The sequence below is a fragment of the Magnolia sinica genome, chromosome 15 (assembly GCF_029962835.1).
Source record: "Magnolia sinica isolate HGM2019 chromosome 15, MsV1, whole genome shotgun sequence".
Taxonomy (NCBI): domain Eukaryota; kingdom Viridiplantae; phylum Streptophyta; class Magnoliopsida; order Magnoliales; family Magnoliaceae; genus Magnolia; species Magnolia sinica.
Genome location: NC_080587.1, coordinates 67,971,662 through 67,996,165, shown reverse-complemented (window position 1 = coordinate 67,996,165; position 24,504 = coordinate 67,971,662). Strand labels below are relative to the sequence as shown.

At 38.6% G+C, this 24,504-nt stretch overlaps 1 protein-coding gene across 2 annotated transcripts; it reads right to left on the bottom strand.

Annotated features, from left to right (window-relative positions):
* Window positions 1–790: 790 nt before the first annotated feature.
* On the bottom strand, window positions 791–18,845 carry LOC131226690 (65-kDa microtubule-associated protein 6). 2 transcript variants are annotated; one of them, XM_058222319.1, is made up of 12 exons: window positions 18,346–18,844; window positions 16,826–17,029; window positions 15,170–15,430; window positions 14,166–14,381; window positions 13,913–14,068; window positions 13,127–13,286; window positions 12,839–12,990; window positions 12,200–12,287; window positions 12,005–12,078; window positions 11,801–11,875; window positions 11,362–11,718; window positions 791–1,375 (listed from the first exon to the last, which is right to left on the bottom strand). In XM_058222319.1, exons 1-11 carry the CDS (start codon window positions 18,415–18,417, stop codon window positions 11,380–11,382), a joined length of 1,797 nt encoding a protein of 598 aa, XP_058078302.1. In that variant the 5' UTR covers window positions 18,418–18,844; the 3' UTR covers window positions 791–1,375; window positions 11,362–11,379. The 2 variants fall into 2 exon arrangements, with proteins under 2 accessions (XP_058078302.1, XP_058078303.1); XM_058222320.1 differs by lacking the exon at window positions 791–1,375 and adding an exon at window positions 10,045–10,464 and having other exon boundaries at window positions 18,346–18,845.
* Window positions 18,846–24,504: the final 5,659 nt, after the last annotated feature.

Sequence of the window (24,504 nt, the reverse complement as noted above, 5' to 3'; positions counted from 1 at the left end):
ATTTCGTATGGGGTACCACACCAAGATAAATAGATTACCCTGAAATCAAGACATTCCAAAACTCGTGTGTGATAAAATGGAAATTTAGAGGTTTTAGTCATGATTGGTGTTGGGTTTGACTTAAATTTACGATCCATGACAAGAATGTGATGACCCGTTGGACGCGTTGGATCTGATGTATATAGTACGCATGTATCTTAAGTAGTTCTAATAATGCAAGCAACGATGTATATCATAATGATCAACTGTCCATAAAAGCCTGCTTGATCAGTCAGCCAATATACGTGTAAGATCAAAGGTGTCATCAAACATCCACACCCTTTATAAATCCAAAAATACTACTTACTCCACGTGAAAATGCTACAAATTACAGCATCTTCCACATCGTATCAGGAATCGTTAGGGCACATATCAGGGAGGTCATGGTCCAACGAGGAAAATGGACAGTTGCCAATGACCCCCAGCTTTCACCACCAAGCATTATTCACTTCACAAGACCAACCTAGCATCTTGTACAGATCTCTCACACATTTTCCACACCCAATTCTCTTGTTTAAGGTAAGGTAATCATCATTTACACATTCCTGCATACAAGAAAGTCCTTTTAAACATTATTTGGATCACATAGCAATGGAAACAAGATATTAAATCAGTGCATCCGGAAACATATTGGTATTTTGCCCATAAAAGCTACAGTTGTAAATGTCCTGCTAACAAATGAGGCAGTTGTGCCCACCAGAGACAACATGCAATTCATTAATGTGCATGTAACATCCAATCACACAAAATGGTCAAGGCAAAGGCAGATCTCTGCCACTCCTGGCAGCTCACAACAGAGGCAATTGTATATTTGAACATACTCCAAAACCCATCTGCATTGAGAGAGGACACATGCAGAGACCATCTTCCTTCTCTCACACACATGAACCCAGCAGACACTAGCATAAAGGGTACGGATCCAAGCTTGAACTCTGGCGTTTCAACAGATTACAACTGCAACTACAATCCTCATTAAAAAAATATATAAAATTGTAAAATATGTACACAAACCCAGCAAAAGAAAAGGACGTGTTCCTTATAAGAGCACAAGACTAACAATATTTCAACAACTCTCACCAAGGCCGTTCTGGTCAGCACTTTCGCATTTTGAACACAAATTTCTACATGATACCCATCAATGTTTAGTGGTGGGACCCAGCCATTGAGTCATCGGTGGCCCACCGAATTCAACTAGCATTGGGACCCAAATTCAAGCCTGTCAATGTTAACTAGCACGCATCAAAGCACTAGTATACATTTTTCTTATTCACAATATTTCCTTCTCTCCATCAATCCAATTTACAGTCAATATGCCATTTTGGTTGTTACGTGTTTCCTACAAAAGAAAATTAATAATAATATTAAGGCCAGGCCCAAGGGCCACTGTTTTTATCAAAAAGACTTTGCTGCCTAAAATCCTAAGGAAAATGAAATCACAATTGAATATATGGTTTATTATGTGCATTCAAGTTCCAATGGGATCTTGTATTATGTATGTAAAAAGGATCCAGACCACTTGTCAATCCAATTGGGCCAGCCATTGGGATCATGCCTACAACAATCCTAAACCACTTGATTCGAGGACAACGGCCAGCTCCCAATCAAACACTACTTACTTTCCTAACAATCCTTGAGCCACAGCACAACTGTAGTGGATCCCACTGACTAGGGGTCCATATCTTGCACATCTCTTGCATGTACCCATTAGAACTTGCACACCATTTGTAATACAGTGAGAATCATAAGATATAAATCGTACTCTAATCTAAAGAATAGAAATTACATACCACTGTGATCAAAGAAGTAGGTGTGGTGGTTAGGTTGGACTCTAACCCAATTGATTCAACCCGAGTTCAGGTCAAGTTGGGTCTGGTTGTTAAGGTCTAATCTTGATTTTACTTCTTATTTCAAGATTTATGGTGGTTTGAAAGGGCTTTTTTCCTTAAAATATGATTTGCTTGGAATCATTTCATTTCTTTTTGTAATCTTTTGTTTCTTTGTTTTCTTGTTGCAATGGAAGGAAGAAATAGGAAGAGAACCACTCGTGGTCCCTCTTCATCCCGTTCCACACCCATTATCGCGCGTCACCTTCGGTCTCCTGAAGAGGATCTCGAGTATGTGCGAAATTTTCGTCTTAGAAATGTTATTATTGAGCGTGTTGTCATCGTTAATCATCTTAGAAATCGGTCTCCTGAAGAGGATCTCTCTCCTTCAAGCAGTAGGTTGGGAAAACATACTATCTTAGGGTAGTCCTGCATACCAATCCATTGTGCAGGCCATGTACGCTTGCATTACTGATTTCTCTCTAAAAGATTTAACATTTACTGTGTCAACTAGAGAAGGTCCAATTGAGGTAGACCATCATTTAATTTTAGCAATCATGAATATATCAATTGTTGATGATGGCATACCCATATCTACTTTGTAATCTAGACCTTCTGAAAATTTTAAACAATTACTTATGAGAGTTCTCTGTAACAAGAATGCGGAATGGAATGGCTGTACTGCGCTCAATTCCAAATATATGTTGCCCAGATATAGGGTCTTGCATTGGATTTTTATTTCGAATATCTATCCTCGCTCGGGTAATAAACTGAGCTGACCTCTTTTATGGCCTGCATTATACATTTAGTTGTATCTAGCATCCATATCTATCTTCCTTCTCTCATCTGTCATCATATTATTCAGTTTCATCTCTATTCTAGTTATAGCGATATTCCATTCTCTTATCTTATGACTGCCTTAGCTAATCATGTTTTGATAGCTATGCCTGTTGGAGAAGGTTCTATTAATCTCCTTCCATTTAACAATTCTAATATCAACAAAGATAAACCTGGATTTGGCACCTTGTCAAGTTGATGGGAATGCTGGAGGAGATGAAGAAGCTGAAGAAGTTGATGTTTTACCTCAAGAAGACGTTAATATGGATGATTTATTTGATAAACTTGAATCAGATTCTGAGGCTAACCCTGATTATCAGCCTTTTGATTTCGATGCGAGGTTGCGCAATCTTAATGAACAGGTGGCTCAAATTCGTGTAACACAGAATTCTCAATTTGATTATATGCGCAAATACATGAGGCGCATTAATAAGGGTTTACATCAAATTGATCTATCTATTCCTGCTCCCTCTTCAGGATTTGATTAGTTTCATTTTGATTTGATGGTATTTGTAATAACTTTATTCTCACTCTTTTCTCTATGACTGCTTAGATAATTATGTTCAAACTCTTATATATTCAGTTCAGATATTCTGTTTATTTAATTTGGATAAGTAGTTATTAATTCTACATGGTCTCTTCTTCTCTTCATTTATCCTTATTCGCTTCCTTTGTCATGTTGTGACAAAAAGGGGGAGACATTGTAATATTTAATGATATGTGGATATGATATGATGAAATGAGGCTAATATTTTTTTCTGCAGAGAGTAGTGGATTAAGGGGGAAAGTTGATTATTGTGCATGATATCTATTATGGATCATATCATACATGTGTATGCATGTTTGCGCAATGTGTTGTTTGAATATCTATTGAATATTGTAATTTTGGTTCTATCACAAATTTGACAAAGGGGGAGATTGAAAGTGCTATGTTGATAAACCCTAAGTATTGTCAAATTTTGATGTGACAAACCAATTCAAGTTTATATCTTGATTTATATCAAGTTTGTGCATCTGTTCACATTAAATCTTTGACATTTGTTTTGTTCGTACTAAATCTATCTTGCCGATATCTATGACGAACTTATCGAGATTTTCAAACTGGAAGAAAGTGAAGACTTTTATATATTGAGTGAAGACAGTTTTCAAGAACATTGTGGTTCAAGATCTGGAACTAGAAAAGTCCAAGAACTCAATACCTAGTTGAAGATTATGATTGATATGTCGAGTTCAAGCTTTAAAGATCGCAAGAATTAAATTTACTGAAATGATCGATAGATTAAGTGTTCATATGTTCTATCTCACAAGTAAGGTATGATTGACCTAGATTGACCTTAGATCATTTCGTACTTTCGGTCGGTCATTTTGGTCATTTTATAAGTGTAAAATTTTGTTCTTTAGACTAGCCCTAGCACTGGCTCGACCAGTCCTAGTATTTCCTCGACCAGTCCAGGATTTGTTATGAATTTTTAAAAATTTTCTATTGGTCTACGACCAGTCCTGGAAACTGCTCGACCAGTCATGTGAATAATGCTCGACCAGTCGTGCAATGCTCGACTCGTTTTCCAATAAGTAATCTGGACTCACATGACCAATGATGTGGTTTCCACGACCAGTCGAGCAGGCCACTTGACCAGTCATAGGACCTACAAGGCCAGTCATGCAGCTGAAAAATCTTATCGCGCCAGAATTTTTAAAAATCTGTTTGGATAATGCCAGTCATAACTAAACAAAGGTCAGTCGTACGAACTGATTTTTCACCTATAAATAGTGCTCAAATTTCAAAGTTTTTTATTTAATTCTTATCATTCTTAAGCAATCACTCTGAGATAATTTTGAGTACATTCTAGGGTATTTTGTGCATATTTAAGATTCTTTAAAGTAACTCTTGTATTTTGATTTTGATTCTCTATTCTATTCTCATTTTGAAAAGGGATATTTGATTTACCCTTCCTTGAGATCAAAATCAATACAAAGCCCTTGCTGATTTAATTAACAATCATCTAGATTTAGAACTCTATACACTTGTAAGACTGAACGTTGAACATATACGTCGTCATCAAGTTGGTTTTACCGGGCTGCTTCAGAATCGTCATACAGATAAGTTTTTGCTTTTTCTGTATTCAATTCATTTCTAGTTTGTGAGATTGTTCCAGAAAATTTCTATTTTGGTTTTGTCTAAGGTGATCCAAAAAATCTCAGAGCAAGTAGTTTTTTGAATTGTGTAAAGCCCATCTAAAGATACAATTGTAAAGGTTTTAGGTGAACCTTGAAAAACCTATTTTGATTAGTGAACGTTAATATCCCGAGAGAGTGAATATTAGGAGTGGAGTAATTGTGTGGCTGTTTATTAACAGTTGGTATACACACAAGCGAACCACTATAGTTCTCTATGTCTGGTGGATGTGTGATTTATTTCTTTATCTTTTATGGTTTAAGATTGTGGGATATATTTGTGGATATGAATGTTGTAATCTTTATATTTCAGCATTGTATGGTGAATGTTGTAATAGATTAGTTTCTATTTTTTTCATATCCTCTTGAGTTTAATTTTTTGATACTCAACCATGTTCTAGTAAGGTTGTCCTGCCATAAACCATTGGTTTTTAGTGTTAGGTTGTCCTTAGAACCAAAAGTTTGTATCAACCTCTCAATACTTATTTTTTGAGGTTGTTATTTCCTTTTGTTATTTGCATTCTTTTTGGCTATCTGTTGTTTATATTCCACTTATTAATTTTTGTTTGGCATAGTCCTATTCACCCTCCCCCCTAGGACACATTGCTCGGCCTTTTCATACCTTCCCTGAAAAACAGATCAAATGCAACGAGTTTTGCGTTTCTTCGCTACGCAGAACAGAGGTGCGCGGATCTGTGTTGCGAAACCAACCGACAGAGCACATCCGAAGGCTGATTTCGGTGGTCCACAAGCTCCCTGTGACCCATCTGAGCCGTCTACGAACATCAGATCAGAGAAAAACCCCCCGACCAAAAATCTGTCATGATTGCTCGAGCCACTTCTTGGATTAAACAAGAAATCCACTACCTCTAGTTTTTAATGGTTTGTTGTGACTGAAATTACAATAGATCTGTGATGGCTTTGAGTATTTCTTTTTCATTATTTTGATTGTGAAGTTAGGAAGCCCTATTGTTCACCATTGCCCCTTAGACATGGTTGGATGATGGAATCATTTTTAACATTCATACATCTTCCTGATTGGTTTTGTGATGGAATCATCTCTAATTCTTATACATTTCATCTCTTTGAAAAATAGATCGAATGAAGTTTAGATTGAGCTTTAGTGATATATCTTCCAACTGGATGAAGATGGGACCCGAAGTCCAGTTGAGTTAATGAATCAAGCGTAGATCTCCCTGATCTTTACAAGTGGATCCTCTGAATCCCTAGTTTCCTACCTTTGAATTCTATAAGTTCTAGATAAATAGTTTACAATTATTTCCTCAGATTCCTCTGATTTAGATTACATCTTCATCTAATTTTATTTTTAGTTACTTTTAGATTACGTACAAGGTTCAGTCCATGTAGATTGGATCTCGGTCTCACCGAGATTATTACTACATCACAACCCTATACTTGGGGTGTGAACATGCATGAAAGTGATATACACCTTCGTTTTGTATTAAAAAAATTACTACTAGCACAACCTTATATTTTTCGATTGAGCTATCAACTTTGCTTTTCTTTTTAAATATCCACTTATAACCTTTAAAAAAAAAAAACCCTCAGGAGGTAGCTGTACTAATTTCATGTGTTATTAGTCCTAATGGACTCTATTTCACTCGCGACCACCTCTTTCCAAAAAATGGCATCATGTGAGGACATAGCTTCATTGAATATTAAAGAGTCACCTTATAAATGAGCTAAAAGTACATGAAAGTTTCGACCATAGTCCTTGGCCATCCTAAGCCATTTACTTCAGTTAACTTCAAATTCAGACTTAGGTTTTTCTAAGTCTACATGATATAAGTTAAATTGTTCATTTATTCTAGAAAAGGAACCCCCCACTCAGATGACCCTTACAATTTTTTTGTTTAGATAAGAAGATGTTTTTATAAAATTCCGCATGTCTAGATTTTATAATAATATTTTAATTTGGGTCTAAAAATCTATATGCCTTACTATGAGATGCATACCCTACAAATATACCCAGAGTTTTTAGCTCCTAATTTAAGTCTTTTAGGATTTACAAGCCTAATATGAGCTAGACAATCTCACACTCTAAGATAACTAATATTCAATTTTCTACCTTGATGCAATTCATATATATATATATATATATATATATATATATATATATATATATATATATATATATATATATATATATATATATATATATATATATATATATTCAAGTTTGGGTGCGATGGATCTCCTAGTCTGATGCTTATAAGCAATCCATGCCACTGTGAATGATCAAAGGCCCAATTTAATAATATTGTATTTACTATGTTAATCAGGGCTCTAATTTTATCTTATATTATTTTATTTTGCCAATGAGAATAGGAAGCAGTAACTTTGTGAATAATTCAATTAGATTCAAAAAAATTATTAAGGTCTTTCGAAGTGTATTCACTACGTCTATCATTTTATAAAATCTTGATTTTTCTATTTAACAGGTTTTAACTTCATTTTTGAAAACTATGAATTTAGAAAGTGTTTCATTCTTTAATCTTAATAGATATACATATGCATATTTGGAATGATTGTCAATAAAAGTAATAAAGTATTTATTACTTCCTCTAATAAGAGATTCTTTAAAATGGCATATGTCGAACTCCTAGTAACTCAAAAATCCTTCCTATATCAGGAAAGGGTTCTCTGATCACTTTAGACCATGAACATAATTTATACTTCTTAAATTTATTGTTTCCTAAAGTAAAAATTATTTCACAAGCAACCATGTTTTTAATGGATTTAACATTCACATAACGTAATCTACCATACTAAAAAAGACATTGCACACCATGTAAACAAGAAAAGTTTTATTCATTTCTACCTTCTTTTTAAACATGTCGTTTTTATAATTTGTGTAGTCATTTCCAACAAAAGATCCATTCTTAGTTATACTAATTTGGTTAAAATCATAAACTTATTTCAAACCAGTCTCGTTTAAGAGATAACCCTAGATCAAATTTATATAGATGTCTTGCATGTAAAGAACATTGGCTAATGTGATAATCTTTCCTAAAGTGGACATCAGATCCACATTCTCATGTCCAACCATGTCTGTAGTGATTGCGTTACTCATTTGAACTTTCCTACCGTTTGTAACCTTTTCGTGGGTTTTAAATAAGCACATTAACACCTGTATCTATCCACTATCCATTATGCAGTTCAAATTGAGTCATGTTTATTTTGTGACCACATTCACTATTTTAAACTCTTCGATCATATTTGCTTAATGCATTAGCACTTGGATTGATTTTTTCTTCTTACGATAATAACACTCTCTAACAAAATGATTGAATTTATTGTATATATAACACCTAATAGATTTGTTTTGATTGTCAAACTTTTATTATTATTATTATTATTTAAAATATTTTAACACATAATGGACTAACTTATTGGACAGGTTAATAGGTCTTACCTTTTTTGACCCGGTTAAAAAATTAGGCCAGCTGGGTTTGGAGTCCTACTCATCCATCGTGCTAACTAAATTCAGGTCACATGGGTCTTGGTTGGGTCCAAATAGTTTTAATAGGAAAATTATATATTGAATATGCAACTATTACTTAATAAAAGAAACAAGGTCTACTAAGCCACCCATATGTAATAGAGCCAGTGTACACAACATGTATGTCAAAGTGGCACGTGTACACAATCTAATCTATCCATCATCTTAATGGTACAGATTTGGATCTAGTTTTTGAAGACCTAGACGAAAGTCTCATTTCTTTTGCAAGAATAATCAAATGCATTTTTATTTTATTTTTTAATTAGCTGGTTAGCACACCCTTGGTTTTTTTTTTTTTTTTCCCCCCACTGTCAGTTGACACTTCACTGTTAGCAACCCCCACTAGGGATCGATACCAAGACCTCAGTGTGAAACGAGGTATCTTTCACTTGGTCTACCACTTGAGCTATGGATTAGGGTGTAATACAGGGTTTAATACTCAAATGCATATTAAATACATAAAAAATTTACAATTACAATTACAAATTCCTAAACGCAACATAGACTTGATCAAACCCACCTGAACCCAGCATTAACAGGGGCCCATCAAACATTCAGAGGTCTAATGTTATCCAATGTAACACACCAAGATAAATGTATTTTAAATTTCATACACCAACATAAATGGATAACCCTGAAATCAAGACATTCCAAAACTCTGTGTGACAAAATGGAAATTTAGAGGTTTTAGGCATGATTGGTGTTGGGTTTGACTTAAATTTAGAATCCATGACAAGAATGTGATGACCCGTTAGACACAGTCGATCTTATGTAATCTTATGTATATAGTACGCATGTATCCTAAGTAGTGCTACTAATGCAAGCAACGGTGTAGATCATAATGATCAACCGTCTGTTACGCCTGCTTGATTAGTACGCATGTATCCTATGTAGTGCTGCTAATGCAAGCAACGGTGTAGATCATAATGATCAACTGTCCGTAAACACCTACTTGATTAGTCGGCCAATATACGCGTAAGATCAAAAGCCCCATCAAACATCCACACCCTTTGCAAATCCCAAAATACTACTTACTCCACACAAAAATGCTACAAATTACAGCATCTTCCACACATCGTATTAGGAATTGTGTTAGGGCACATATCAGGGAGGTCATGGTCCAACGAGGGAAATGGACGGTTGCCAATGACCACCAGCTTTCACCACCAAGCATCATTCACTTCACAAGAACCACCTAGCATATTGTCCAGATCTCCCACACATTTTCCACACCCAATTCTGTTGTTCAAGGTAAGGTAATCATCATTAACACATTCCTGTATACAAGAAAGTATGTTTAAACATTATTTGGATCACATAGCAATGGAAACAAGACATTAAATCAGTGCATCCGGAAACATACTAGTATTTTGCCCATGAAAGCAACGCGGTTGTAAATGTCCTGCTAACAAATGAGGCGGCTGTGCCCACCAGAGACAACATGCAATTCATTTATGTGCGTGTAACATCCAATCACACAAAATGGTCAAAGGCAAAGGCAGATCTCTGGCACTCCTGGCAGTTCACAACAGAGGCAACTGTATATTTGAACATACACCAAAACCCATCAGCAATAAGAGAGGACACATGCGAAGACCATCTTCCTTCTCTCACACACATGAACCCAGCAGACACTAGCATAACGAGTACGGATCCAAGCTTGAACTCTCGCATTACAACGAATTACAACTGCAACTATGATCCTCACCAAAAAAAAATATAAAACAGTAAAATATGTACACAAACACAGCAAAAGAAAAGCACGTGTTCCTTAGAAGAGCACAAGACTAACAATACTTCAACAATTCTCACCAAGGCCATTCTGGTCAGCACTTTCGCATTTTGAACCTAAATTTCTACATGATACCCATCAATGTTAAGTGGTGGGACCCAGCCACTGAGTCATCGGTGGCCCACCGAATTCAACTAGTATTGGGACCCAAATTCAAGCCTGTCAATGTTAACTAGCACGCATCAAAACACTAGTGTACATTCTTATTCACAATATTTCCTTCTCTCCATCAATCCAATTTACAGTGGATATGCCATTTTGGCCGTTGCATGTGCCTGCAAAAGAAAAAAATAATAATAATATTAAGGCCAGGCCCAAGGGCCACTGGTTTTTATCAAAAAGACTTTGCTGCCTAAAATCCTAAGGTAAATGCAATCACAATTGAATATACGGCTTATTATGTGCATTTAAGTTCCAATGGAATCTTGTGTTATGTATGTAAAAAGGATCCAGACCACTTGTCAATCCAATTGGGCCAGCCATTGGGATCATGCCTCCAACAATCCTAAACCACTTAGATTCGAGGACAACAGTCAGCTCCCAATTGAACACTTACTTTCCTAACAATCCCTGGGCCACAGCACAACTATAGTCGATCCCACTGACAAGGGGTCCATATCTTGCACATCTCTCACATGTACCCATGAGAACTTGCACACGATTTGTAATACAGTGAGAATCATAATATATAAATCGTGCTCTAATCTAGAGAACAGAAATTACATACCACTGTGATCAAAGAAGCAGGTGTCGTGGTTAGGTTGAACTCTAACCCAATTGATTCAACCCTAGTTCAGGTCAGGTTGGGTCTGGTTGTCAAGGTCCTCAGGTTTGGGTTTGGCTCAGCTTGAAAAACGGCAACCCGATTTGAATTTTGGGTTGGGTTAGGTTGGGTTGGGAATAATGAATAATCACATGTATTTAGATGGGGTTGAGGTTGGCTCAGGTTGGGTTGGGTCAAGTTAGGTCGGGTCTAGAGGACTTCAAGTTGGGTTCAGATTGGGCACCTTGGGTTGGGTCCTCTTGAGGTCAGGTTGGGCTTGGGTGCCCTCAACCCAACCCAACTCGCTTGAGTTGCATCCATAGTGGTGATGTCAATCAATGGTGCCAGAGTTTAGTTCCATGTATGAAATTGGAAAGAAAAATAACAAGCATGGGGAGAGTGAATATACCATTGCGGGCGGGAGGATTTAACCCTGAGGAGGAGATCCTGGTTCAGAACCACAGACTGATGCAGCAAAGGAGATGGTATCCTCCTTTGATAGTGCGACGAAATTTAGCGGTGCAGTCGACAATCTTCTTGTTTCCCTGAAGTATCCGTTATGACGTCCTGAATAGGACCGTGGAGTCAGAAGCTCTGGTGTGGCACTGCCAATAGAAACTCGCCGAGGCATGGGAGTCATTGACCCATTTCCATTCGCACGTATCCCATTTGCCTTCTTGAAACTGTTGCTCCTTTTCGGGCTCGGCTTGGACCCATACATGGCTTCCTTCTCTGTAAGGAGCAGATCCTGTAACTTCTTCTGGTCCTGCCAAAAACAGGAAGACATATAAATCACTTGATAGCAATAGTCAATGATAGACATTGCTATTTGCCAAGCCAACCATTACCCGGAATCGTCTCTTCTCCTCTTCTCTCTGCTGTCTGGTGATTTTGTACTCCTCCAAAATTGCTACCAAACGGACCTGCAAATAACAGCAGTCCACCGGCTCAAAAATCACTCACCACTTAAAAGCAGCAGATGCCTACTTTTGGAGGACTTAAAAACAGAAGAAGAAGAAGCTGTGAAGGATTACCCAGAAACACCAACTCACCCCATCATATAGGAACGGCGTATTCCTTTCGTCTTCCCAGGCAAATGTTTTGCTCATCAGATTGTCTACAATACCTGGAAAGACCGCCCCCAGTCAAACCATTAGGAACCTGAGTAAATAAAATGAAAAAAAAAAAATTTGTAGGCACAGAAGCACCCAAGGAACATGGTGTTTTTTAGGAAATAAGAAAAATACCAGGAATCTTGTTTACAGTCACTCGAGCTCGTTCTGCACGTTTTAGATTTATGTGGGCGCCTCTTCCTGCACTATAGCGGTTCTCATCCTGCATCCCAGCGGGGCAACTTAGAAAATATTGATTTGTAACAGGCAATTAAAGCCTTCTATCTATGTCCACATTATATTTGACAAAAAATGCCTCACATCAACAACATCACAACTTCCCGGCAGCTTGTTCCCCATTTGATGTGTGCAAATAAGGTGAAAAAGATATAGATGGAGCTTGGCTGAGTCCACAAGCAGCCACAAGACTGCCCACAAGTGCCAACCTGTGGAGCAGCTGAAAAGTGCATCAGGTGGTCCCCACTATGTAGATGACCTAGCAAAGAAACGGCTAAACAGTTGCCAAACATGCACGACAGCAATGTTCTTTTTTCTTTTTCTTTTCTTTTTTTTTTTTGTCCTTTCACGGTAACAATGAGTGGCTTAAAAAAAAAATTCCCCAGCAATCCACATTCAGCGCACACATGTTGCCTGCCTGATAATGTACCCTCCTGATTTTTGGGCCAGGTCATCTACACACCTGGTGACCACTCGGATAATTGCACACACAGTTGCAGCATGTGGGCTTACCAAAACTCATTCAGACCAGCTTACTTGGTTATATTCTTCAAGCCAACTTTCTTCTTCACGAGCAGCAAGCCATTTGTCTATCCTGTCCATAATTTCTTTCCTGCTCATAGATTCTTCTTTAGCTTTCATTATCTGTGCCTCCATGTTTGCCAGCAGTTCAGAAGCGTCGACAATACCTGAATGAGAACCAGAACCTGGTCAGATAATAGTGCAAGAATCCACTGCATGTTGCCACTGCATGGAGGACAAGAATTATATAATAATGCAAGAATCCATTGCATGTTGCCACTGCGTGGAGGAAAAGAATTATACCAGAATCGATTAACGCGCATGACTTCTCAGGAGCTGTGCTCATATCTGGTTCTATGTGTGCTCTCCGACATATTTCCTCCAACTCTGACCTTTTCTTCAGAACCAACTCTTTCATTCTACCGGCTTTCAGTTTAGTCAGTCTTTCGACCTCTGCAGCTGCCTGTCCGTGGAACACATGGAGATCTCAGGTATCATTTAAATGAGTGCCCCTTGCAGACACATGTGCAAGCGCCAGATAAAAGGCAGACCGTACACTGAATATTCTGTAGTCAAAAGATCTAGTCAGTCCATCCATCAGGTGGACCACACATGTACTTTGAATGTTTATGAGTCTCATTTTCTATCCTCTTTTTTTCAAACACTACAGGCCACCTGACAATCAGAAAAGCCTGATTTCTTTCGACAAGTACACATCCATCACCAGGATTGCCAGATGATCTGTCCAGATCACACGCACATGTAAAACTTCTCTGGCACTTGACACGTGCTAGTTTGCAACAGGCTCCTTTCTGTTCATGCCAATGAGCACCCATATGCAGTATTCCTTTTCCTAAAAGGCTAACAATATTGGCATAGAGCCAATATTAGCCAGCTCTAAAACCAGTAAGCATTGGTAAATATAAGTGAAACAAAAAACTTATTGATTCTATAGGTGTGAATTCCAACCAATTTGATCTCGTGTCAGTGATAACAAGACACACATCCAAAAAAAGACTGATAAGATACACATTGGCTGATATTCCAATACTTTTCAAAAGAAGCTATAGTGGGAACCAACTGTCAAACCTGCTCAATTATCTCTAGCGAAAGAACTCCAGATGCTGTAACTTCTTGCTCTGACGTACCAAGGATGCAAGTAACCCTTCTAAACCGGTTCTTCTCTTCTTCAGATGCATCCAACAGGTTCCACAGCTCAAAAAGAGATGCCACGATATCTTTCAGCTGCAGTTCCAAACAGAGATGTAACTACATGTGCAAAACCTAAACAAAGACAAATGATCGTAACCAAAACAAAGACAGATATTATTGTAACCCTTACCTTCTGAACACGGTCTTTCTTCTCCATTTTTAACTTTAGAATGGTTTGAGCTAGACCATCCAATGTATCATTACTGATGTTTGTGGACTGCCCTGGACCTGTCTCACGCAAACTAGGATGCACCTCGCTCACAGTCTTCCCAAAATCCAGGCCAAGCACACCACATAGACAATGCACTTCATTCACATATTCCAGAACCTTATGAAGGCGGTCAGACTGTAAAGAGTGGAGACCAATGTCAGGGTGAGGGAGTTAAGGACAATGCACATATGCATAGATGCATTCACACGTGCATGAGTGAACATGTGCAGCCGAGCACATGCACTTACTTCTGCAATCATATATGTGTTCATCCATGCATCATAACTGAATGTGTGTGCAGTTTGCGCTGCAAGTGCTTACATGCATACATGTAAAATTTTCTTCTTCATGCTTTTGCAAGTATGATGCTCCAAAATAGACTGAATAAAACGAAATTGGTACCAAGTTGAATTACAAAATAGCACTAACTTTGACAATAATTTGTTAGCTATGGAAATTGGCCAAAAGGTTGCATGTTTTAGGCAATGGACGTGCACAGACCAGTGAAAAGATTGTATGAAATATGTTTTGATAGTATTCTCCTCCTCCTCATGCCTCCTTGTGTGGCTATGGAAATTGGCCAAAAGGTTGCATGTTTTAGGTAATAGATGTGCATGGCCCAGTGAAAAGATTGCATGAAATAAGTTTTGATAGTATTATTCTCGCCCTCATGCCTCCTTGTGTGTGTGTGTCCCCATCATCAAACAGAGGACGTAGTAACAATTTCAATCATTCATGTTTTCTATTATCTAAATTTAATTTATTCTTCGAGAGCTGATATGGGATTAGTTACAATCCAAGTGGTCAAGCAGGTAAATTGAGAGATACATGGTAGAAAAGTCATCAGTAATACAGGCAATTACTGTGGCAATAGACAATAACCAAAAGAATAGCTGAAAGAAAGCATTGATAACCACGCCTACCTTCTCCTTTTGCAGGGTACGAAGATGTGTCTGAAACTCATTAAGCTTTCTCAATGATAAGTCATGTTCATCCACATTAAAGTGATTGGCAACAACATCATTTGAATGGAAGTAACCAGAAATATCTCCATTGATCTTTTCAATCTGTGTTTTTATTTCTGCAAATTGTTTGATGCGCTCCTCTCTCTTTATTCTCAGATCTTCTACCAATGGAGCAACTGACGCAAGTTGTTCTTTCAGGGATGCCAACCTTTTCTCTGTCTGAAAATGTAAACCCACAGAAAAATATATATATATTTGAGCTGCAGCGAGACCAATGGTTCATGATAAACTATTCAAGTCCAAGCATAATGATTCAGATGGATGCAAAGGACACAAGAGCTGATGACTAGAAGTGCATTCCAAAATATTCCATGCTGGAAACATGATGAATCATAGAAATGATCAAATAAAAGGAATGTCTGGTAGTTACCACATGATGAGTCTAACAGCCATTAGCTGAGGCCATGTTCGTGTACCATAATTCCATGCTAAACAATGGAAATGGAAAAGAGTTTTCCTTTGATGTGACAATTTCACTGGTTTGGATAGCCAAGAACGGGATAGTTTTCCAAGGCAATCATTACAATGCTTCATAATTTGGATGCTTGGTGCAAGAAACTAGGTGATAATTGTGAGTGTAATATGAGAACTCTAAAATGGGAATCCATGTTTCCATAGTGCTTGTGTTAAACCTATTAACAGCAGTAGAAACTGGCCAATTCATGGGAATACCATGAGGACATGTTTCTCAACCGATTAGCAGCGGTTAAGAAATTGCAGCCTTCCAACTAGGAACTGGCCAATTCATGGGAATACCATGAGGACATGTTTCATTACATGGATTCCATTTGGATTCTGTGGGCAACATAATGATCACACAATGATCATTTCCATGGTCACTAGAGATAATAAGATTCCAGAAATGGGGTGCCTGTTTGGATAACAATGGGAATCCACAAATTCACTAGATGACAGTAATCCTGTTTCTTGTGCCAGAGAATTCTGACTGTGGATAAAAGTAATGATTACTGTGGAATCCATGAAGCCAAACAGGCCAACCATCTTATCAGTGGAAAATGATTCCCATTTCCACAAGTACTCCATGTATCCCAACAAAACCTGAATTTATAAAGGTTGTACCTGTGAACCAACCACCTAATGGCAGACATGCCAATTAGAGATAGATAAAAAACTGGGCACAAAACCATGAAAGCACTTACTAATCAAACTCATTTTTTATACACGTGCCAAAAGAAAACCTTTTTGGTTGATTAACGAAAGTGCTAAATAAACCGAAAAATACTTGCAATATAATTTGCAAATGAAGAGTTTTGAGTTATCCTTGTCTTATCATCAACTATTCACAATTCCATTGTAATCAAAACCATGCAACAAGAATTATCTATTTCTTAAAAACAGAATGAGCCAAAGGATGAAAATTCATCAGATTTTCAATGGGACTGATCTCGCTCAATCTAATGGGTAATTGAAATGACCTGGTATGTCCTTACTCTAGCAATAAGAGATAAACCAAACATTGGATGGCAAATATTTTCACGCCAAATAAGAAATAAATGGATGACACACATCTTTTTGGACCTAAAGAGAGCTCACCTGGGAATGAAGATTAAGCTCTCCAAGGGAGGCCACGAGTGCTGCAAGCTCTGCCTCTTTGACTGCAACAGACTGATGGAGCCTTGCTTTGGCATTGCTCGCTTCGTCAACCTTCCTCCTATAAACTTCCAAGCATTCCTTCTCTAGCTCTAACAGCATACGGTCCTTGTCTGCTTCACTCTCACCAATCTCGGTCCATATGTGCTGCTCTCACAACAACAAACATAACCAGCGTTGAGAAAATTCTAAATTTGTTATTGTTTCTTTATAAAGATGCATCTGGCAGTAGAAAAGGCACACTTGTAACGCATTGCCCCAAGTCCTCTTCAATACACTACAAATATAGAAAAAGAAAATAAAGGGACTTTCTTCTTGAACCCATCGAGAAAAAGAACTCAGATTTCCATGTTGACATTTGGAGTGGGGAGTAATGGAACACTGGCTTTGGAGAACCCATCATCGAAGAAAGAAAAGTGAAGCATTGACCAAGTTCAACGATTTTTCTCCTTTTAAAGGAGAAATCTTTCCAAGCAACAAAAAATCCATCTATTTTGAAATCTGTTTTCGAAAGCATCAAAAAACTGAAAAGAAAAAGAAGATGCAAATGCTCCAGAAATATGCCTTTTTTTAAAGATACTCCAGAAATATGTCTTTGACACTCCAATATTGTCTCTTTATAAAAAAAAAAAAAAATCAAATCCTTAAAATGAAAAGACAAAAAACAAACTCTCTTGTGAAACCCCAACACAGAAAAGCAAATTCCCACAAGAGAAGCATGAAAAGCAGGGTGAGGTATCAACCCCGAATCCAAAAATAACTAAAAACTACATTTATAATTAAAAATAAAAATAAATAAATAAATAAATATAATTAAAAATAATAATAATAATAATTAAAAAAAAAAAAACAGGTAAAACCGCATTAGAAAAAGAACCATCTTGAAAAATAAAATCACAATTCAATAATCGGTATGCACTTCAGCAAAGAGAATAAGGGGTGCATGTGCTCCTTTGAAAGACTACTTTTCCTCTTACAGCAAGGAAAATCCAGAAAGTAAACAAAAAAACAGAGCTTAACATGCACTTCAACAAAAGGGGCATTCTATCAAAAATTGGGGGGTAAAAATCAGCAGCCGTAAAAAAATTAGCCACACCATTTTGCCAGTAGGAAAAAAAAAAAAACGCTAGAAGGATAGAAACCCTACTGAGAGAGAGAGAGAGAGGGAGGGAGGGAGAGCAAGATAAATATATATTTATATAAATAAATAAATAATCTTGATGGGAAAAAACAACAGAACAAGGAACTACTAAAAAGATAAAGAAAAGAAAAGACCCAAAATGTTTTATGCCCAACCCCATGCAGACAAATTGTAAAAACTGACATGAGCTTCACCAAAGAAGAGAGAAAAAAAAAAAGGTGTGTACTTTCAAAAAGAAGGGTGTAAATGTCACCCCTCTCCCCTCGAAATAATCACAACAACATTCTGCAAGTCTTAAGAGAAGAGAGGAGAAGAAGAAGACCTGAAGCTCTCTGAGCAAAGTTCCACAGCTGGTATCCATTAGGAAGCTTCTAGGGCTCCCAAGAACCTGCATTTTTTCTGTACGGCCCAAAGAAAGAAGAAAAGGAAGCAAACCCCAGTTCAAGAAAACCCTAGTTCGACTTCTCTCTACCTCTCTTGGAAACGCAGAAAAAGGAGGGTATCGAAGTTCGAGGTAAAAAGCACGAGAAAAGAAGAACAGTGGAGCTAGAAAGGGGGAAAGTGGGAGGGTATTAATGTCAATGGGTCAAGGTAGAGTCAGATCTGGCAACTTGCAGCAAGGTGAAGCCATGAAAGAGCTCGAAAAAACGAGAAGAAGAGAATAAGACGGAATTTCTAGGATTTTGGAAGAAGGACATGAAATGCTGACGAAATGGACGAGAAAATCGACATTAAAGACCAGCTCCGATCGAGAGAGAGCTTTGAGGGTTAGGGTTTTGGAGAGAGACACAGGGGTTTTTGTGGAAGGAGAAATGGTTGTTGAAGAGGACTGTGCAGGGAAAGAGAGAATGGAAGTGAAGACAAGAGAAATGGTAGTGCTTCGCGCGAGGAGATATTGAAGGGTTGAATCGCGGCACACGTGCCATCTGACAGACATGTGATAGATCTGATCCATAGATCTGGTGGGATCTGTGTTAGAACATATATTAGGTTTGTGACAAGATTATTTCAAATCTATACTGTTGGTTATCTTTTTCAACCGTTCGTTGTTTTCCTTGTACTAGTTCAGGTGAATTTTGGGCTGACATATGGACCTGAGAATTTCTATAGTTTCATCACATAATTAACGGCTAGGATCTTACATGCGTGTGAATATTTGTCACGAGTGCCTAGATTCATATCTTCCATCTCTCCTTGCGCGAATCGCCTTTTGCAGTTGTCGTGAAAGTGCAGGGAAAATGAGACGAGTGCAATGGAAAGTGGATAAATATACTCAGGCGAGTAGCCAATTAATCATACTCACACGCTCGTGCCGCTGCCTGTGGGCCACACGCCGCACGTGCCTTTCCATACGGGAGCGAAGATGGGGACGGTAAGATTAGTACTGACAGCACGGATTGAGAGTATACATAAGGCCAACGTTAAGTGCTGGTATGTCTGATTTGCGAGTAGGCATAGCATGGCCTTTAGATCGTGCAAGTAGGGTTCTTTTCGGTGATCCAGACCATTGATTGATTGGCACTACCTTGGATGGAAAAGTTAAAAAGTTAATAGATCTTGACCACAAAAATTTTGGCCCTTTTTTTTCTGTTGAAGTGGACCGTTGATGTATTCCATCACATTTTCTGTATAATCCACGGATCCAACGGTTAATTCGGGGCATGGTCCATCTACAACGAGCCCCATAAGAACAGATGTATGGATCCCCAAACCATGGGCCCCACTGTTCCAAACTTGGCAAGCAGATGTCCTCAGCCGAGGATCACGTAATCCTCTCTTTATCCCTGCGGAAAATTGCTAAGCAATGCACCATGCGGCAACACAATCACTATACACGCAGATGCCGTCAGAATCCTGCAGATTGCCAGTGACCCGTGGTACATAGATATATCTGTGCTCGGGCCGGTGTGGGGCCCATAGAGATGTCCGTGACAAATCCACTCCGTCCATCTGTTTTGAAAGACGACAATAGTATATAATTTAAAAAATCATGTGATCCAAAACTCATGTGGGCCATACCACACCAAACGGTGGGGATTGAACGCTTGGCGGTGACAGAAGTTTTTATGAGGATGATATTTGTTCCTACAGTTTATGTGAGTGGCAATAATTCTTTGAACGGTTTGGATGTCATAAGAACATCATCATCTTCGAGAAGGTTTCAACGGTGGACGTTGATGTGGCTGACCTGAGTCTTGAATCTGCCTGAGTTTTAAAATCCTGTCCTGTTGTGATCTTTCAAAACAGATGGACGGAGTGGATCTGTCACGGACGTCTCTGTGGATCCCGCACACCCTGGTACATGCAATCCTCCCTAATCCAGACCATTCAAATCTCTGGGTCCAACCATCAGTGGGACCACTATCTGGACTATCCTAACCATCTAATGATAGCATAAAAAGAAAAAGACAAATCGTGCTGTAGTCGCAGACGACTGAAAACATTTAATTGATCAGGACCTTAAATATTATCTTATCCATGCAATTTTTGCATCTACGGACAATCCATTTTGAAACCCGTAGAATGGACGGTATAGATCTTTCAGAATAAGTTATTAATGCACGGAACTGATATGAGTGCACAGTTCCTCTTGTGCACCGTTGAAGTATATTTATTGTGAGAGCAGGAAGAAAAGAAGCTGCAAAACGCTGAAACTGTTGCTGTTGAGTTCCTTTTTTTCTATGTCGCGGCTAAGAATCCAGTGTGTGTCGCTGCCCATGGGGCCCACACTATTAGATTTCCGGAGATCGAAACCGTCCATGTTGTGGATCATATTCTAAAATGTCATTAATGATATTTTACACCTAACTGATTATTGTGACTGTCGCTAGTGTATACGAAATTTAAAACAATGGAAAGAAATTTTACTGGAACACCTTCAGCTCTAAAATCCCAAAACAGGATCATCTCTGAAGCATGATTATGAAAAAATATCTTACTTATGGTAAAAAGAAGAAAAAAGGACGGTTCATATCATCGGACCATCTCAGCACGTGGGCCTCAGTGGGGTGGCAACATACAATAACTTTTGTGTCGCGACATAGGGAACACCAACTCGTTCGCGTTTGGTGAAAACTGAAAAGAGCCGAAGGAAACTGATCAAAAAACCGAAAAGTGTTCAACAGGGATCTGATCGTATAAAAACAGTAATGTTTTCTGTCAGTCGAGCATGGATAGATATCGAAACAGATTGCTCTGTGGGCTCCACAATGATGTATGTGTTTCCTCCATTCCGTCCATCTATTTTTATAGATCATTTTATGATATTACACAAAAAATGAGCTATATCCCAATATTAAGTGGACCACATTATAGGAAACAGTGTTGAATGAACGTCGACTAGTAAAAACTTTTTGGGGGCCATAAAAGTATTGGATCAAGCTGATCTTTCTTTTTTCCCTCCATCTGGGTCTTTATGACCTAATCAACAGATTGGATGTCAGATAAACAGTACAGTGGGCCTTAGGAGGATTTAAATGATGGATATCCAATCAATATTGTTTTCCTGTGGTGTATTCCACCTAACATTTATATTCCTCTTATTTTAAAATGAATCCCTTAAATGATCTTTAAAAATGGATGAACGGAATGGATGAAACACATACATCATGGTGGGGCCCACAGACCACCGAACACCAGCCACGGGGCTGGTGTCAGGGGGAGTAGCCAATCCGTTCCCGATAGATATGCATAGTACATCTCGCTACTTGCACGGTCAGTTTGATGGCCCACCATGGATTATCCATGATCTGAAGTCTCACTGACCAAATTATAACCGCACGATCAAATGATTTTTCACCCGTTAAATGTAAAGTTAAAACCTTCCTGTAGGGCCCACAGGAAGGCATCAGGATCACAGTCAATACGGCCACGTGTAGGGCAGATAGAGAGCATGGTTGTTTTTCTATCCGCACGGGGCAGAGAAAAAGACCTCTCTAAGTGGGAGCGGATTAGGTGCAGCCCTTTCCGTGGGGCCCACTTTGATATATGCATTCTGTATCTACACCGTCCATCTATTTTGCTAGATCATTTTAGAGAGTGATTCCAAATATAAAGCAAATCCAAACCTTAGGTGGGCCATACTATAGGAAACAGTGGTGATTGAACGGTCCACCGTTAAAACTAACTAGGGCCCACCGTAATTTTTATTTTCCATCCAATCTGCTGATAATGTTACATAAACTGGGATGAAGGGAAAAAACAAACATCAGCTTCATTTAAGACTTTTGTGGCCTATACTAAGTTTTTAATAATCAATCACCACTGTTTCTTATGATATAGTCCACCTGAGACTGTGATCTGCTTCATTTTTTCCTCATCCCCTAAATATAATCTTCAAAAACGTATGGACGGAGCGGATATAGAATACATGCATCAAGGTGGGCCCCACGGTAATATGGTAGAGAATGAAGGGAACTATGGTAGAGCCATCTTTCTACAGTACACGTGGCAGGGTCACGCATTAATCTGAGCTGTCCATCTACTGATGCATGTCATGGATGGTCTACATTTTAAACACCATCAACGTTAGACAATCTCATCCATCACCATTCTTCACTTTAATACGTTGAATTCTAACCGTTCATTACTTTCGTTCAATACAGGTTCAGTGAAGGACGCTTTGCGTATAAGTAGATCATCTGATGGATGTATGCATTGAACCATGCCTTCCAAGGCACGGAAAACTATATGAACGGTCCCGATTGTTCAGTAGCCAACCGTCACTATTCTTTGGGTCCTTTGTGATGCATATGTTTTAAATCCACACCGTCCATTCGTTTTATCAGCTCATTGTAGAGCATGAATCCAAAAACGAAGTAGATCCTAAGTTAAAGTGGACCACACATCACGTAAAAAAGAGATAATGACACCCACAGTTGGAACCTTCGTGGGGCCACCCTTCTCACACAGACCTTGACGAAGGGAAAGCATAAATATCAGCTTCATCCAAAATTTTGATGGCCTGAGAAGTTTTCAATAATGCGAGTTCGATCACTCTTTCTTGTGATGGGTCCACTCAAGCTTTTAATCTGCTTCTTTTTTGTGTTCACACCTTAAATGAGTTGGAAAAACAGATGAACGGTGTGGATTTAAAACAGATAATAACGGTGGGGCACACAGCACCCAACTCATCACTGTCACTGCACTGTGTAAGGTGACACCACCTACCACCAATGTGGTGCCACCATGAATTATGTATTTTATCTTCATTCGTCGCTTTTAATATATGATTTCAGAGATTCTTTTGAGAAAATAAAGTATATCCAAAGCCCAAGTGGACCACATAAGATTGTTTTGCATTGTATAGGGGGTCCGACCTGAGGGTAGGTGAATTACCCAAAGCAGCGATCGGGAGGCCGTGCCACAAAAAGCTCTGTCAGGCCGCCTGATGTGTCACGTCCACTCCGTCCATCGGTTTGTATCAGATAAGGCCGATCCAACCGAGTGGACAACCTTATTTTTGTGCTGGGAAGCGGATTGCGAGGTGTGCCACACACCAGCGAAGTCCACGTTGTGTTGACGTGGCAATGTTATGTAGACCATAAGATGATGAATGTGTTATATCCCCACCGTCCATCCATTTGGGAGATCATTTTAGGGCATGAGCTCAAAAAATGAGGTAGATCCAAACCTCAAGTGGACCACACCACAGAAAAAAGTGGGGGTTGAACACCCACCGTTGAAAACCTCTTTGAGGCCAAGGAAGTATTGGATTACACTCATATTTATGTTTTCCCATCATCCAGGTCTATATAACCTTATGAACAGGTTGGATGGCAAATAAACATGATGGTGGGCCCTAGTGAGGTTTCAACTGTGGATGTCACCTTTTCTGGTGTGGTCCACTTAACATTTAGATCTACTTAAGTTTTGGGCTAGTGCCCTAAAACAATCTCACAAAATAGATGAATGGTGTGGATATAACACATATATCATGGTGAGGCCCACAACTTTACCACATCAACACACCACCAGGGCCACCACACAATCCGCTACCTTTGTGGTAGATCATGAACAGGTCGGGCCTACCATACTCAGCTCTCAGGACGCACAAAAGTACGCCAGGAAAAAGTACACGTGCGGGTAGCCAGAAAGGGTGTTTGAGAGCATCAGAGCACAGAAGAATAATCAGTTCATCAAAATAAAGAAGAATGATCAGGTGCAATTGCTTGCATTAAATTCTGTATGCAAATTGGACTGCTTTGACACGTGGCAATAACATACTACGGCTTGGTGGGCCATTCATATCTTTGGTGGCACACTCTTTGCATTGACCAAAATACCCATGTAGATGTCCTTAAATTCCCATAATAAATGAAGCCATTTTATTCAATTAATGGCATGTTTGGATATTATTAATTCCATTGAAATAAATGAAAATGCAAAATTATTTCCCATTAATGTGGCATTTTGAGTTCTTTGGATACCAAAGAAAATGGAGGTTTTCCATACCTATTTCACTTTTTAATTGTTTGGATTT

Coding starts and splice junctions, on each gene's coding strand:
- LOC131226690 (XM_058222320.1), bottom strand. CDS start 18,417: ATGCAGGTTCTTGGGAGCCCTAGAAGCTTCCTAATGGATACCAGCTGT. Junction 12,991..13,126: donor ATGCGCGTTAATCGATTCTG/GTATAATTCTTT, acceptor GTTCTCATTCAG/GTATTGTCGACGCTTCTGAA. Junction 12,288..12,838: donor GGCTTGAAGAATATAACCAA/GTAAGCTGGTCT, acceptor GCTGGGATGCAG/GATGAGAACCGCTATAGTGC.